The 17316-nt window shown below is 39.8% G+C and overlaps 1 protein-coding gene across 1 annotated transcript; it reads left to right on the top strand.

Moving 5' to 3' along the window:
* Positions 1–9391: 9391 nt before the first annotated feature.
* LOC149800787 (uncharacterized) lies at positions 9392–16379 on the top strand. Its single transcript, XM_089954451.1, has 3 exons — positions 9392–9537; positions 13894–14012; positions 14328–16379. Exons 1-3 carry the CDS (start codon positions 9392–9394, stop codon positions 14795–14797), a joined length of 735 nt encoding a protein of 244 aa, XP_089810577.1. The 3' UTR covers positions 14798–16379.
* The last annotated feature ends 937 nt before the right edge of the window (positions 16380–17316 follow it).

The raw sequence follows: 17316 nt of genomic DNA, 5'->3' as shown, positions 1-17316 counted from the left end.
GAGGAAGAGTTAACGAATTACCAACATCTTGTACACAATGTCAACTTAGTGAAAGAGGAAACTTCTGAACGAATTGAAATGTGTAAATTTGTAACTAAACGATTTAAATTCGACACTGAAGTAAAACCATGTCTGTGCAAACGGTACATTTCTTGTGTCAGACAAAAGAGGATTTAGTATGACCTATTCATGGATACTTTACAAGAGAACATTCGTGCTTTGCCTGTGGAGTTGAGAGAACGCATTTACCGAGAACTGATCAAAATACAAGTGAAACGCAAACGCAAAGTTATTCATCCGTTTTTAAATTATGCTCTGTTCCAAAGTATAAGAAGACTGATTATGAGTGGATATTACATCAGGCACAAAGGTAAACGAGGCTATTGGCCACCACCCAAGGATTCCAAAAACAGTGTATATACTTATGGATACTATACAAGAGAACATTTTGAGCTTGCCTGTGGAGTTGAGAGAAAGGATTTACCGAGAGCTGGTCAAAATACAAGTGAAACGTAAAGAACAATTGCATCCGTTACGTCACCAGATCTTTAGCCACTGGTACCTGAATGGTATAAAAGAACTGATTCGTCAGAAATTGTTTCAGTGGTCAGACATTGTTCAAAATTTTGAGGTCACCAACGATCGACATGTTCATAATTTTGGTTACTTCAAGATTCACCTAGTGCAACGCATTGAGGAAGACAAGTTAAAGGATTACAAACATATTTTACGTGGAATCTACTTAGAGGAAGAGGAAACTCCTAAACAAAGTTTGAAGTTTAGGTTACAGTTGGAGCATTTAAATTTCCTACTGGAGAACGAAGATGTCTGGCTAGAAAGTACGTGTATTGCATCCGAAAAAAAGAGAATATAAAAACAGGTTGTCATGCCGATGTTTTTATCACATGTGATTGAACAGATTCCGTGGAAGGAACTCAATGACCATATTCAAACCGTGGATCATTACCATCAATTCTTACGAGAACTGTATCCATTCAATTTGGGTCGACAAGTGGTGTGTGTCTTAATGACTTGTTTTCTGGGATTTCGTTTACCAGCCGATTCCTTGTGGACTCTTTACGAACAGTACGTACCACCCCAATGGCCTTAAATGGTCACGAAAGACTCCTTTTGCTCAAAGCCTTGCGTTTTCATCTGGATACTTCTCGACCTCTACGGGAGAAAAAGATTCGTCAACTTTTAGCTACCGAAGACGTGTATGACGATGTGTGTGTAGCTTGTGACTTACACCCCCATTGGACAGATGTCCGTGCCTGGAAAGAATGGGATTTTGAGGCTTGGACCCAAGAAGTGGCCCAGTATGCACGAGAGTTGTTCAAGGAAAAAAGTTACTTTTCAACCAGTGTTAGTAACGGTGCCAGAAGAACCCGTCACCCAGGACAGAACTGTCGTGGACATGCCTGAAAGACCCTTTCGGGAGGACACTTGTGTGACATTACCCCCTACTATAGAACTGGTTAGAACATTACCCAAAACATGTTGTACAGACACTTGTTTCTATTCCACATTGATGGTTATCTTGTGCCTTTTATCGTTGTACTTAAGCCTTTGGCTTTTATATATTTTTGTCTTTCGTGTTAATGTTTAAAACATTCAATAAACGGGTCCTGAAAAAAGTACATAAACTCTCGTCTTGTCTGTTTTCGTGTCACAAGTGACATTCCTAACACTATGGCTACCTCTACTGTCTCTGCTCCCTCTTCCTCCACTGTCAAAGTCATCGACGAACACTTAGATCGTGCCAGTTGGGAGGCTTTGTATCTTCGCCATCCCTTTAACATGCTCATTGCTGGACCTAGCGGTTCAGGCAAAACCGAATTCGTCAAACGCTTGATCGAACATAAACATCATTTGATCGATCGACCACCTCAACGCATCGTGTGGTGTTACAAAGAGTGGCAATCGGCGTACAGCCTCTTGCGAGAAAGTCAAGGCGATTCCATCGTGTTTGTGGAAGGCATTCCTAAAGAAGACAACGGCATCGTCTCTGACTCCCGTCAAACCCATTTGGTCATTTTCGACGACATGTTAGGAGAAGACGAAGAAGAAATTAAACTGTGGTTCACGCGCAAAGGGCATCATCGTAATACCAGTGTCGTTTACATCACTCAAAATTTGTTTCAACAAAGTAAAGCCCATCGCACCATCAGTCTCAATGCGCATTACGTGGTCTTGTTTAAAAGCCCTCGAGATAAATCGCAAGGGCAAGTCTTAGCCAAACAGTTAGGGACACCTTGGCTGACTCAGGCGTACGACGATGCCACTCAAACTCCACACGCCTATTTACTCGTCGATTTGAAACCTACGATCCCCGATGATTTGCGATTTCGTACCCACTTGTTTCACCACTGGTGCCAAGACGGAGGGCCTGTCCTGTACACGTCTCCGTCCTCGACTTAACTTCATTCCACAAAAAAATCTATAAAAACCTCAGACCCTTTTCGTCTGTCTCACACAACGTCAACATGACGTCTCTTCAGTCGCATCTTCCCGTCAAATTGATTCGTGCCTTGTATGGCATCAGTCGAGAAAAAAATCCACAAATACGAGCTCGTGTCTTTGAAGCTAGTCTCAAAGAAGTCTTACGATGGTTCACGGTGACGGCACGTCAATTACTCCAAGGGATCATTCAGATTCCTCATCAAACCAAACGCTTTTTTGATCGAAACAAAGTCGCTTTGATCCAACTGGCCGATCCCCGCATCGACACTCAAACCAAAAAACAAATCATTTTGAAACCTGGAGGGAGCTGTACTCTAGAAGGGGTCATCATTCGCTCTCTCTTAAGATGGGACCCTAATGCCCCCATAGTTCTCCCCAAGAAAAAAGTCAAACGAAGTTCCAAGAAGAAGAAAAAGACCAGGTCCCCAAGGAGACCCGTGTCTCCAAGAACTTCTCCAGTGGCGGGACCCTCCTCTTACCAGTCACCACCCCGGAAAAAGAAAAGAATCCCCCAGAAAAAAAACAGAGAAAAAGTCCCCAGAAAAAGAAAATCCCACAGAAGAAAACTAGTCGCAAGAGAGGCACTTCGGCCAGGACGCAACCTTACACTCGCAAACCACGACCTGCAAAGGCGGTGACCGCGTCTCCGGTAGCCTCAGGTTCATTCACTTCCCCGTTGATGTCACCAAGAACTGAAGAGTATTTGGAGACGTTGATTACACCAAGAACTTCTCCGTTGATAACCCCAAGAACTTCCCCAGTGGCAGGACCCTCCAATTTAGTGGCAGTGGCTGCTGCTCACAAAGTACCTTCTCCCAAAATCAAAGTCCAAGAAAGATCGGGCACGTTAGAAAGTTTACTGGATTTGTCCAAGCAAGGACTGGCTCGATTTAGTCCGTTACGTACCCCTGCACGACGTGTCATGCCTGTCCTCAAGTTGATACGACGTAAAGACAATCAGTGGCGACGCGTTCCAGTATAAAAAAGGTGTGTGACCAAATAAGGTATCAGTGTTTTGGTGCTCCTGAAGATGTCACCCTCCAGAAAACATCCCTCTTCTAAACAAACCCAAGGAAAGAAAAGGAAAGGACTGCCTCCTCGTTTAGTCAAACATGGGGACATGTTATCTGTCCTGTCCAAATCTTCTCCACCCCTACGAAAAAAACTCATTCAATCGGCCTCCAAAGAGGTCATCGATACCGCGTGCGAATATTGTTTGAACGTCTTGAAAGGCGCGATCCCTTTGTCCAAACACCAGAAACAATGCTTAGGCAAACATCGTCACGTTCTGCGCCAAATGGTTCAAAAGAAAATTCCCATTCGTCAAAAGAAGAAGATGTTGGTCCAACGTGGAGGCATTTTACCCCTCTTGTTAGGCCCCTTACTGAAAGGAGTCTTGGGAACCATGTTGGGAGGACTGGTGGGAGCAAGATAAAAAGGCCCTCTGAAGTCCCAAGATCTCATAATCGACCCCTGACAACCCCATGGAAGGACGAAAACTAGCTTTAGTGCCTTACAAACGATGGATGGAATACCATCGTTGGCAAGAACAACGCACCCCGCATTTACCTCCCAATCCCAATTTGAGCGAGATGTCCCAGTTACAACACGAATTGCAGTCCTTGATGGATCGCCAAGATTTGTCCGAAACAGTAAAATCGCAAAAGTACGGTCAACTCTTGCAACGACTGCAACTCTTTCACCAAAAAGCCTCAGACGAAACAGCTCTTCCCACTCTTAAAGATTTTAAGACCTTGATGAAAAGTTCAGCACCATCACCAGTACCACCACCACTACTACCAGTGACCAAGACAGAAAAAGGAGAAGAAGAAGAAGAAGAAGGGTTTCAAACTCCACCAGAAAAAGTACGCAAGTTAACGACACCACCTACCTCCAGAAGTGGATGGATTAAAAAGATGATGACCACCCCTTCTTCATCACAAGAGAAAAAGAAAGTGAAGATAGAAGTGAAACAAGAAAAAATATCCCCTGTTCTGACATCCTCCTCCTCCTCCTCCTCGACACCTATTGCCGGTCGCACACGCAAAGCATTGCAATCCAAGAAAGTACCCCAAGAGAAAAAGAGTAGCATCTTCCAAGAGTGGGTGCCTTATTAACAAACAAAGAAACAAAAAATGGAAAAAGTGTTAGCCAGCATTTACTACGATCCCTCCCATCGTGCAGGTTACGCAGGAGTTCAAAAATTGTATCGTGCTGCCAAAACTCGACTGAAAAGTCTCCGTTTACCTCAAGTGCAACGATGGTTACAAGAACAAGCTACTTACACTTTACACAAACCCATTCGACGCAAGTTTTCCAGAAGTCGCACCCGAGTGGAAGGCATCGATCATCAGTGGCAAGCCGATTTAGCCGATGTCTCTCATTTGGCCAGCTACAATCGTGGCTACAAATATTTGTTTTGTGTCATCGACGTCTTTTCCAAATTTGCCTGGGTCGTACCCTTGACTTCCAAATCGAGCAGCGAGTTAGTGCGAGCCCTGCAACGGGTGTTGAAACAAAGCGGTCGTCACCCTCTTTAATGGCAAACGGACAAAGAATTAAAGAAACGTGACATTCATTTTGTTACCACCGAGAATCCCGAAACCAAAGCTAGCATCGTGGAACGTTTTCAACGCACTTTGAAAGAACGCATGTGGAAATATTTTACGCATCACCACACTCTGAAGTACATCGACATCTTACCGCACCTGGAGCAAGCGTACAACCAATCTTACCATCGAAGCATCGGACGTGCTCCGCAAGAGGTGACTCCCGAGAACGAAGTGCTGGTGTTTGAGCGCCTGTTTGGTACGTCCCCGACGAGGGCTGTCCCCAAGAAAAGTGGAGAGTTGGACGTAGGAGATTGGGTGCGCATTGGCAAAACCAAACGCACTTTCGACAAAGGTTACTTACCTAACTGGACGACCGAATTGTTTCGTGTCACTGGACAAGTGCATGGCCGTCATCCTGCCGTCTATAAATTGGAAGACATGAACGGAGAAGTACTCAAAGGAACGTTTTATTTGCCCAAAAAAGAAGACGACGTGTACGACATCGAAAGCATTCTCGAACGCAGAACCCGTAAAGTGGGCAAACGACGTGTCAAAGAAGTCAAAGTACGTTGGAAAGGATATCCACCCAGTTTTGATTCTTGGATCGACGCTTCGCAAGTCATCGACTATAAAAAGAAGTGACCATCATGCCCTTTCACACAGACGCAGCTACGTCGACCACTCCTTCACCCAGTTCTTCTCTGCAAGATTTACAAAAACAACCCTTGTGGGTGTGGTGTGGAGAACGTGTGCCTAAAACGCAAATCGTCTTTTTCTGCCAAATCTTCGTGGTTTATTGTGTCATCGGGGCAGCCATTGCCAATTTGAGTTTGCAAAAAGGAGAAAAACTATTGTGGGCCATTTTATTGAGCAGTTGCATCGGTTACCTGCTTCCCAATCCCTCCCTGAAATTCACCTCGAACGGGAACAACGGGAACCTTGTGTCCAGTGCCAGTGCCAGTCACCACTCCAACAACAACCACAACCAAAACCCCATTTTGGGCGTAGACACACCTCTGACGTCCAGTAACCCCTCGGACAGCCACAGAACTCTGGAATTATGAGTCACCAAAACCAATTTTACTTAACCTTACCCAGTGACGGTTCCATGGAGGTGTTTCCCCACAACACGTTGTGCTGTTACACGGCCAAATTACCTCAGGCCATCCCATTAGATCACGAAGCCCATTGGGAAGTGGCTTTGGTAGAAATGATTTACCCAACACAAATCAAAAACATCACTGAAACTCAAAACACTTTTGACATCGAAATTCTCGACCCAACGGTGCAGCAAACCATGATGACCACTCCTCAACATAAATCACTTGCGAAGACCCTAATACCCCGTAGCAGCAGTGACCCTTCTCCTCCTTTTTACGTTTATCACTTTAAAATTAACCCAGGCCATTTTTTTAGTGCTCAACATTTGGTGGAGGCCATCGCTGACAAATTCCATGCAGCATTTGACAAAATTCTGACCAGACATAAAAAGCGCGTCACCATTGAGTACCATCAACTGTCTCACCGTCTACTCATCAAATTTGAAAGTGAGGAAAAAAGTATACGTATTAAATTTTGCCCTGAATTGTATGACATTTTGGGTGGAGACCTCAATGTGGTCACGGATAAGCAGACCAAAAAGATTCACATGGCAGACATTGACAACAACGCGCATTTTGCGAGATATTTTCGTTTCCCGGTAGAACTGAACCAGGGACTGAATTTGATGTTTGTGTACTCCGATGTGGTGGAGTACAACGTGGTGGGACACACCTCCGTACCGTTACTGCGTGTCATTCCTTTCAAAGTGAATTCTGCCACGAACGATGACCAGGAAGGTGGAAACACTTATCACGTCCACCGCGTGACACTCATTGATCGTTCCGGCTCGAAAACCGTAGAGGGATGTTTTCCTTTACGTCCGCGCTTTGACTTTAAGAACCGGGGTAGTTTCCAGTCTAACCATCCATTGTCGACTCATCCTCCTACGAAGATGTGCTCCAAACTAGCTAAGCTAAACGAAACCTACGTGAATTTGCATAGGTTCAGACATAGTCTGATACCGAAGCCAGAAGAGATAGAGAATGTGAGAATGCTAAAAGTCACTGAAGACCTCTTATAGATAGAAGAGCTCTTCAGAGAAGAAGTGAATAGGGAGAAAGAAGAATGGACAGAGAAGTACAGACTTCAGAGACAGCAGCAACAGCAACAACAGCAGCAGCAGCAGCAACCTGAACCTGACAGAGGCTTTGTCGATTGTCGTATCGACACCAAAGAGTTCTTCTTCTCTTTCCGAAGAAGCAGACCTATCGTCAGAAAGTCTATCCTCAGAGGACGTCGCATTCTTAGAAACTAAAAGATTGCCATAGCAAACAAAAAAACCCAGCCCTTTTCAGGGCTACCCAATACTCTAGAAAAGAAATAACAATCGATTTGCCAATGTGTGTATGTAGAGTAGTGTGAATATAAACACTGACTCTTTTGTGGTGTAAGTGTATGTGTTTGTGTGGATAGTAGATCATGATCATATCTTTTTTTTGCTGTTTGACGTGCGTGGAGAGTAGATTTGGGGTTTGATTGAATTGCTTTGCGTATGTGAATAGTATATTAAAGTGATTAATGAAAAATTTTAAATTAGTAATGGGTAGTATAAAAAAGTGAGTGAGTGTTTCTTTTAGGTCCGCGCGTTGTTTGGTCATGATCTAGGTAATATCAATTTTGTTTTAGGGGGATGTTTTCCATCACGTCCGCGCTTTCACTATAAATTAAAAATCACTCGGCAGTCTAGCTACCCTTGTTGATTGATCAACAATAAAAATGAGTAGCAGACTTGAAAAACTTTTTGAACTCCAGATGCACCTGGAATATGCCAGATGCCTCCTGAACGAGCTGGCTGCGGAGGCCTTTGTGGAAGAAGCCAGGATAGAACAGGAAGAGGAAGAGAGAAAAATGAAAGAAGAGGAGGAAAGAAAGAGAGAGATCAGGTGTCACCCTATGATGAACCCTGTGTGCAAGGTTACACCTGAGGCAAGGACATCTCCCCAACCTGTAGCTGCACCACATTTACAACAGGAGGTAAGGATGCCGATTTATCCTAGAATAAGAAATAGAAGAAGAGAAAGGGAAGTCTTCACTATTCCAGAGACAGAAGATTGGAATAGTGAAGCCACTCATGGGAAGTTGGTATTGGATCGTGGATGGATTGAATGTAGCAGAAAGGCTTGAACATGAATGCAGTGACAAAAGACTTCGTCCCAAGACAAGTAACCATCCTCCACTTAGCCATCGATATTGTGAAAGAAATGATAGAGGATGAGGAGAAGAGAATAGAGGTTTCATTAACCCACCGTATGTGAAAGTGGGCAAGTTGAAAGAAGCCATAGTTTATGTGGCGAGTGTAAGGTGGTTTTTAGAAGACATTGTAGAATGGACAGATTGGTCTTTTGTGAAGTGGGGTTTAGACACGCTTAAGAAAGCGGAAGAAGTAATGAGGAAAGTGCTGACCGAAGAGGTCAAGAACATCAAAGAAAAGTGGTCTAAGGAAAGAAAAGAAGAAGAAAATAGAAAGAAAAAGGAAGAATAGAGAAACTAAACGCTAACTGGATGAAAATCCAACAGAAGTTCCGAGCCATGGGTCACCCGGACTGGATACCGGAAAATGAAAAGAAGAAGAAGAAAGGAATGATGGAAAAAATAAGGGGATGGATAAAGAAGTTAAGGAGTTAGAAGAAGAAGAAACCCAAAGGCCCTTTTCAGGGCCACTCCAATCTCTCGAAAAGAGATCGACTTTCAATTGCCTAGGCCTATTTATTTTATTTTTTTAATTTTTTTTTTAAAAACAAAAAATAGAGACCATCCCTGTTTCAATTTTCGCCTGTTCCCTTTCCATAGGCCCATCAGGTCGGAACCATATTAAAATAGGGTCCCGACCCTGTTCCATTTTCAATTCCCCTTGAGGTTAGAGTTGCCCATGATTTTTTCCCATGTTCAGTTTCCCTTGAGGCTAGGTTTGCCCATGATTTTTTCCCATGTTAAATTTCCATTGAGGCTAGGTTTGCCCAAGGGGGGTCTGTAATGCTAATTCCCATTGAGGCTAGGGTGCCCCTATTCACTACTGTCGACCTTTAATGTAAACTTCCTGTCACTCCGATGTGTCTTTTCTGCATTCATAAAATTTGCATACTAAACTAGCGAGGAAAGAAAATCTGCTACCTATTCAAACTTGAATTATGCCTATCCGTATAGTTATGTACATAAACGTACCTTTCCCTCCTACTGAACACGGTTACTGTAGGTACAAGATACATGGACTTATTGACAGACTTCACGTTGAAATCCAAATAGTTCTAAACTTTATGTATGAAGCTGACCCCATCATGGAGAGAAAAACAAGGGACACGAGGTTTGATTTGTGTATTGTGTGTGCCGGAATGATTGGGTCAGCAGCGGCGTGGCATGCGTGCCTCATTCTGGATCTATGTGAGTGCCTTATCGGACCAGAAGAACCGCATATCTATATACAGTAAAGTCATACCAGGTTTGTTATTGATCATGGCAGAACATGATCGGGTGGTACAAACTTACTACCATTTATTTGTAGCCACGATGTATAATAAACCAGAATCTTTGTAGAATTTTGTACCATAAATACGAGTGCCAATTCTGTTACGGTTTACCTATTTACTAAATCTTACCTGGACATAGGAAGTCTTCGGTCGTTAGTGATCCTTCGTCAAAGGAAATCGTCCGTCGTTAGTCATCCTTCATCATAGGAAATCATCCGTCGTTAGTCATCCTTCGTTATAGGAAATCATCCGTCATGAGTCTGCCTCCATTATAGGAAATATTCCGTCGTTAGTCATCCTTTGTCATAGGAAATCATCCGTCATTAATCATCCTTCGTCATAGGAAATCATCCACCATTAGTTTTCCTTCGTCATAGGAAATCATCCGCCATTAGTCATCCCTCATCATAGGAAATCATCCCTCATTAGTCTTCCTTCGTCATAGGAAATCATCCGCCATTAGGCATCCCTTCGTCGTAGGAAATCATCTGTCCTTAATCATCCTTCGTCATAGGAAATCATCCATCATTAGTCTTCATTCGTCATAGGAAATCATCCGTCATTACTCATCCTTCGTCATAGGAAATCATCTGTCATTTCCCATCCTTCGTCATTGGAAATCATCCATCATTAGTCTTCCTTCGTCATAGGAAATCATCCGCCATTAGTCATCCCTCTTCATAGGAAATCATCCGCCATTAGTCATCCTTCGACATAGGAAATCACCCGTCATTATTCTTCCTTCGTCATTAACTACTAGCTCATCCGCTAAATACTTAACATAACTTCCATAATTCCGCTACAATACTCTAAAACTTTGTGTGTGGTGATCTGCTGACTATTAATTGCTCAACTTCACCAAGTACTTCAACTTCACTCATACACGGTGCCGTGATCAGTGTACAATTTGAATATTACAGTATCTGATGTGTGATGATGATCAAGCGGATACAAACCCATGATAATATTGCGATCCTTAGTACTGTTTTGGCCTAGTAGTTTTGCACACAAATATAAGTGTACGGTTTACTACTTGTTGGGCTCTAGTATTTCGGCGAATTGACATGTTAGCGTACATTTGACCCCTTGTTGGGCTGTAGTAGTTTGACACACAAACCTATAAGCGTTCAGTTTACTAAATGCTTAGCTCTAGTTATTTGGCACACATATGTAAGCGTACAATTTGCTATTTGTTGGGCTGTAGTAGTTCGGCACACATATACATATAAGCGTACAGCTTACTACTTGTTTTGCTCTAGTTATTTGGCACACACATATAAGTGTACAGTTTAATGCTTATTGGGCTGTGGTATGGTACACACACATTAAGCGTACAGTTTACTGCTTATTGGGCTGTAGTAGTTTGGTACACACATTAAGCGTACAGTTTACTGCTTATTGGGCTGTAGTAGTTTGGTACACACACATTAAGCGTAGTTTACTGCTTATTGGGCTGTAGTAATTTGGTACACACACACATTAAGCATACAGTTTACTGCTTATTGGGCTGTAGTAGTTTGGTACACACACATTAAGCGTACAGTTTGCTGCTTATTGGGCTGTAGTATTTTGGTACACACACATTAAGCGTACATTTTACTGCTTATTGGGCTGTAGTATTTTGGTACACACACGTTAAGTGTACCGTTAATTCATGAATAATGTGCATATTCACAATTGTTTATCGTTTGTCATAAATTCAGATTAATTTTCATAAAACCCATCAGAAAATGTCTGGGCTCTAATTGTTAATAAAAAAGGAAAGAAAGAAAGTTAATAATGAGACTTATTGTAATAATATATTTCTTATCAATAAAATTCAAAAATATATTGCAATTTAATTAGAATCTAATCAAGGTAACATTTACATAAAAAATGCGTGGAAAATATTTGTTCTTAAAAGTATGCGCTAACGAGTAAATAACTTTGTCAAATTAAAATTAACATGCTTTTCGTCTTTACACTTCAACGCACTTTGCGAACACATCAGTGTTCAATAAATTGTTTGTATAATAACTATTTGCTGTCTTGTTTGTATAATAACTATTTGCTGTGATGTGTTTTCGAGATATATTTTATGCATGCATTGTAATTTTCGACATTTAAATTAAACATAGCTAGCTTTTTTAAAGTATTACAGATTAGGACCGTCTTTGCAATAACTACATTTAACAATAAATCTTTTTGCCAAGAAAGTAAATAAATTTATTTCACCATCAGCCCGAGTTCTCTTTTGATTCCGAATATTTTATTTCTTGCGAAATCTAATTGTTGGGTGTGACTATACATACTCTTGAGCCTCTGGAACATGTCTTTTAAAAAATCTGGTATGTGACAGTCCTAGAAGGAAGATATATTGTTTCAGCATGCAAAATACACCGAGAACAATGATAATTGTGACAACCATGACTATTTTAATTAAGGTATTTGTAATCAAGGTTCTGTTTAAACTCTTCAGTTGCATTCGTTTAAGGTTTGGGGACTTCGCAGTTGTACATGGAAGAAAAAATATATACTGTAAATCTTTCTCCTCTATACTACTGAATTAAGCATTCATTCCCTTGTAGAATTTGGTAATTGGTCATTTTCAATTAACCATTTAACTCTTTACATACATGTTGGTGTGCCAAAACATGTTTAAACGGTAGCTGTAGACTACATTACCAACTGAGGTTAAAAGTCTTTATATATGATTGTAAATTCGAAAGTATACTGTGCCAATCTAATAAGTTAATACGAAGGGAGAATCTACTTCTGAAGTTGTCAAACGTTTTCCAGGAGTCAACTTTATTAATGAAATTAATGACATAGATAATACCTTTTTGAAATCAGTAACATAGATAATACCATTATGAAACCAGTAGCATAGATAATACCTTTCTGAAATAAGTAACATATCTAATAACTGTCTGAAATCAGTAACATAGATAATCCTATTCTGAAATCAGGAACATAGATAATACTTTTCTGCAATCGGTGACATAGATGATTATATTCTGAAATAAGTAATAGATTATACTTTTTGGAATCAGTAACAAAGATAATACTTACATACAATCAGTAACAAAGATTATATCTTTCTGAAAGCAGTAACATAAATAATCCCATCCTGAACTCAATAGCATAGATAATACCTTTCTGGAAACTGTACAATACATAATCCCATTCTGGAAACTGTAAAATACATAATCCCATTCTGGAAACTGTAAAATACATAATCCCATTCTGAACTTAAAAGCCTAAATAATACCTTTCTGGAAACTATAAAATACATAATCCCATCCTGAACTCAATAGCATAGATAATACCTTTCTGGAAACTGTAAAATACATAATCCCATTCTGGAAACTGTAAAATACATAATCCCATTCCGGAAACTGTAAAATACATAATCCCATTCTGAACTCAATAACATAGATAATACTTTTCTGGAAACTGTACAATACATAACCCAATTCTGAACTCAATAGCATAGATAATACCTTTCCGAAAAGCATAGATGTTTAAAATACTTTTACTGTATCTGTTTCTTCTGTGATTGAAAAACACAGATACTTGTAAAACTAATCAGTTGCGTTAACTATAATTGTTTTATGTAATTCTGACTGGGCGCCAAAACATTTGTTCAGGATGGATTAGGATGGTGTCCTATGAATTGAAGATCTTTGCTAAAGAGATAATCACCATTTTGGTCCTGAAATTTCCGATATATTTTTCCGTTTAAAATTCACAGACAAAACGAAAAGGAAATTTTTATGAAAGTCGTTGACTGATTTTTCTAAATGATGAAGGATTGATCAAACTTGGTTAGGTAGGACGTGCGTGTGGTTACTTACATAGGTCTATGTGACAACCTTTGTAAAATTATTTTCATTTTTTTTACGTCTCATGAACCGCTTTGACTATTTCAATCAAACTTATAATTCCTTTGGCAAAATGTTGCATATATATATTCTCAAAAGCATCAATAACGCCCATTTCAATGCTAAAAGCTTAAGTTTATTAACTAGTCCTAATTTTTTCTCTTCTGCCAATGAATTGTAGGCTATTATAGCATTATCGTTTCCAAATTTGCAATAAAATGTTTTATATATGTATTGGTGATTTTGTTTTAATACAGAAAACATGTCTAGTGAAATTAAGTGCTGAACTAGGTAAAGTGGGAAATACTAAACCTTAATTTAACTACTACATCATAGTGATGGTTCTTCCAACTTGTTTTCTTGTCGTGCATTATATGAAATTTAGTGGAAAATTGCGGATTTTACAACATAATGTCATACAGAGGTCAATGGTTTTGCCTTATTCATTAGAAGAAGCGTTCGGATGGAAGGTGGGATATATTTGGAGTTCACTATGACGAGGGTCGAATCGTTAGAGCTGCGGAGCTGGATCTTGTATGGGGGATTCTTACTCGGAATTCCATCCGATGGTATCGGATCATCGAAAACGAGCCTAGTATGTCTTTGCACTTCTTTATAAAGAAAGTGAATTAAGGCTAGTGTTTATATCTTTGAATAGTTCATAAAGAACTTTGATAACTTGGCCGAACACAATTTACTCCAAAATGTTCAGCGCATGCTCAAGCTCAGCGAACTCTCAAGAAAATTGTACGGGGTGATAAACGTAAAAGTGTGAATTGAAAATATAGATATTAAAATCACCTATATAAAACATAAACGCATTATCTTGTTTTAAAGAACATATGCAACCCTTCGAAGTTTTAATTTCACATAAAATCTTGCAGGTATTTCGTTCTACAAGGAAGTTGGTGCCATACAAGTTGGTACTCGAGACAATCAGTTTATCAAAAGTGCAAGACAGACGATCTACTATCTCAAGGCTGCTTCTCGAGAGATGAATGCAGAAGAAATGGGAGAAATATTTTCGTACCTTACCTTTGAAGAAGACGACGTTGGTCTTTCCCAGTCAAGAAACTGCGGACACATTAGTCTGAGTAATCTTGTTAGAGCACAGCAAGTGATTGCGTTATGCAATGGATGCATACTTATTCGTGACGTCGTCGCTCACGTGAGGAGAGTAGTCCAATCAAACTGCAGTTACATGATGGAAGCTGTAACGGAGGACGGTTCTGTGTACAGAAGTAAAAAGGTCCTTCTAACAACCGGTGCTTTCACATCGTTCTGGAACCTTTTGCCTTATAGCGATGTTGTACAAGATATGTCTCTCTGTTCTCTAACAGTGGCTAATGCGTAAGTCAGTGCATACTAGGCCCATAAAATGAGGTTAGTATTTCAAAAAAGCGTATGCCAATCGAATGTACATTTTTCAGGATGAACGACACAAGTTAAAACGGCAGATTACATGAAAACAATGACCCATATCTCATTAGTATTAGATCGTACTTGCGCTGATTTTGCCATTGAAAAGTTACAAGACGTTTGTAATAATCAGTAAGGAAGATCTTCAATCGATCTGTAGAATTAGGATGGATTTTAGAAGTACTGTGTATCACGAGAACATTTCTGATAATTACTGTACTTGGTTTTGATCGCACAGAACTGATATACAATGAGAATGGAAGTATCCATTATCTGTCTCCAGCTGTAATATCTATATTTAGTAAAGGCCTTAAATCCAATATAAGAGCGTTTGATTGTGACCAGGCTTTTATGTCTGGACATTTTTTGACATGTAACTGAAACACAAGATCTAAATCCTACATTCAGACACGGTATCTGAAGTATATTTTTGGCACTGAAAATGGTCGTGGAACAAACGTTATGGTAGAAGTAGATCTATGGCAATAGGAAGTTGACAGAGGAACCAAAACTGACAGAGTGACTGACATATGAGTTTGAGTTACGCGCTTAAAAGTTTATAGGATAAAGATCATGTCTCTTGTGAACGTCAATGGTTTATCACCCATCCCGATTTCCAGTGAGCATCAGTGGGCTGTCATCTAACCATGAAAGTCTATAGAATAGGGGAATGGACCAGATCTCCAATGTGCATCATTGCTTTATCATCTATCCTTAGAAGGCTATAGAATACAGATCCTGATCTCCGGTGAGCATCAGTGGGTTGTCATCTATCATTAAATGTCTGTAGAATAAGGAGCAAGATCTCCACTGTGCATCGCTGGGTTGTCATCTATGTATTACCCGATATTGAACTCGCGCGACAATACACATATAGCATTCACGTGCATAAAGGAACTACTTTCTTTTGTAAACAAACAATGGACGCAGACGCCAGCACTTTTGATTTGTACACAAATCATGCACACTCGCGTAAGAGGCTTTTTACGTTGTGGTTGTTTCAGATGTTTCGTGGACTGCCACATACCAGCTGTTTTGGCACATTCCGCGTTGATACAATGTTACGGATTTAGGCTAGCTACATTATATAAAAGACGCAAGATAAGGTCCTTACAAATAATATACAAGTGACAAGTCATATACTCTCTTCTTTAGCTGGTGATAAGAATGGCAAAATAAAATATACTTACAGTTTTACATCCTGAATTTCCTCAAAATGTATTTTCTTAATTCTTCAAATCCGAATTACATGAGCCATGTCATAGGTTTTCAATCCGGATTACACATTTCGAAAGTGTGCTGTAATTTCGATGATAAGTGCAATTGCATCCTCCTTACTGCACTCAAAATGAAATAAACATTAAATTCCATAGCGTCTTTTTGATAATTGCAATTGAAAGACTTCATATTTTTTCCCACATTATGATTTCAAACATTCAATGACAGAAACAGAAACACATTTGCAGACGTAAACACGCTTCTCCCGCGCTACTTCAATCCGATGTATTTCATGTACAATTTGCACAGACGAATCCAGTCCAAAATCAGAAACTTTCATCGAATCGAAACAAAATACCAAAATCTATTTATTCCATATCAAAATGGAAAAGTTGTTGCAATGCGCATTCATTCACAATATGACTGGAATTTTCACTTTTAACTAGACACGCCATTTTCTTTTGAAAGTTATGTCGAGCGCGCGACTAAGTTCAAATTTATCTGGACGGAGTTATGTGCGCATTAATAATGATGTTGTTGTGTAATGATAAATCTGCGCTTGTGTATTTAGTTTGGTATGTGGAATACATTCATTTATGTTGTTTCTTGTAGTGTATTTTGTTTTTATAATTAAGCCTTAGGTAGAATAAGAAAATGAGCATATAATAAAAAGGTTAATGCATTAGTATGGGAAAATATGAACTCATTTTGTCGGATAGATATACTTCACTCCTAAGGTCTTGCAGTATTCCATCCAAAACACTCGTTCATATTTTCCCATACAAATGCAGTAACCTATAATTCTTAACGTATTATTTCATATTTTTGCAAGTTACTTACTCGAAACTGAACGGTATATATCTAAGAACAGTCTAAATACACTGAAAATTAAACAAATATCTACCAAGATAACTTTTCTTAGAATATGGTCAATTGTAGACTTTTGCATGTAACTTCAGTGATCTGTTAAATATATGCTTTAAAAAGATATGGTTTCTCTAAACTTTGAACTTACTTTTGATTAGATCTGCAACAGTTTGGACAAGTCGTTGGTCGCCATTACAAAACCATTCTTTTAGTTCCATTGAGGTGTGCAGAATCATGGGGGAAGTAGCATCGTTGTGACCAAGTTTGATGTAGTACCGACCTGGGCAGAATATAGTTAATATATGTGTGCATATACATGATTATTACCAAGAGACATGTTGCTGTTGTTTTCTTCTTTATTCATTTTTT

Source organism: Sinohyriopsis cumingii, chromosome 4 (assembly GCF_028554795.1).
Source record: "Sinohyriopsis cumingii isolate HCF-2022 chromosome 4, ASM2855479v2, whole genome shotgun sequence".
NCBI lineage: Eukaryota > Metazoa > Mollusca > Bivalvia > Unionida > Unionidae > Sinohyriopsis > Sinohyriopsis cumingii.
Note: the sequence above shows the minus strand (reverse complement) of the source record. Positions and strands in the feature narration are given on the sequence as shown.

Coding starts and splice junctions, on each gene's coding strand:
- LOC149800787 (XM_089954451.1), top strand. CDS start 9,392: ATGGAGAGAAAAACAAGGGACACGAGGTTTGATTTGTGTATTGTGTGT. Junction 9,538..13,893: donor GAACCGCATATCTATATACA/GTAAAGTCATAC, acceptor CTTATTCATTAG/AAGAAGCGTTCGGATGGAAG. Junction 14,013..14,327: donor ACTCGGAATTCCATCCGATG/GTATCGGATCAT, acceptor AAAATCTTGCAG/GTATTTCGTTCTACAAGGAA.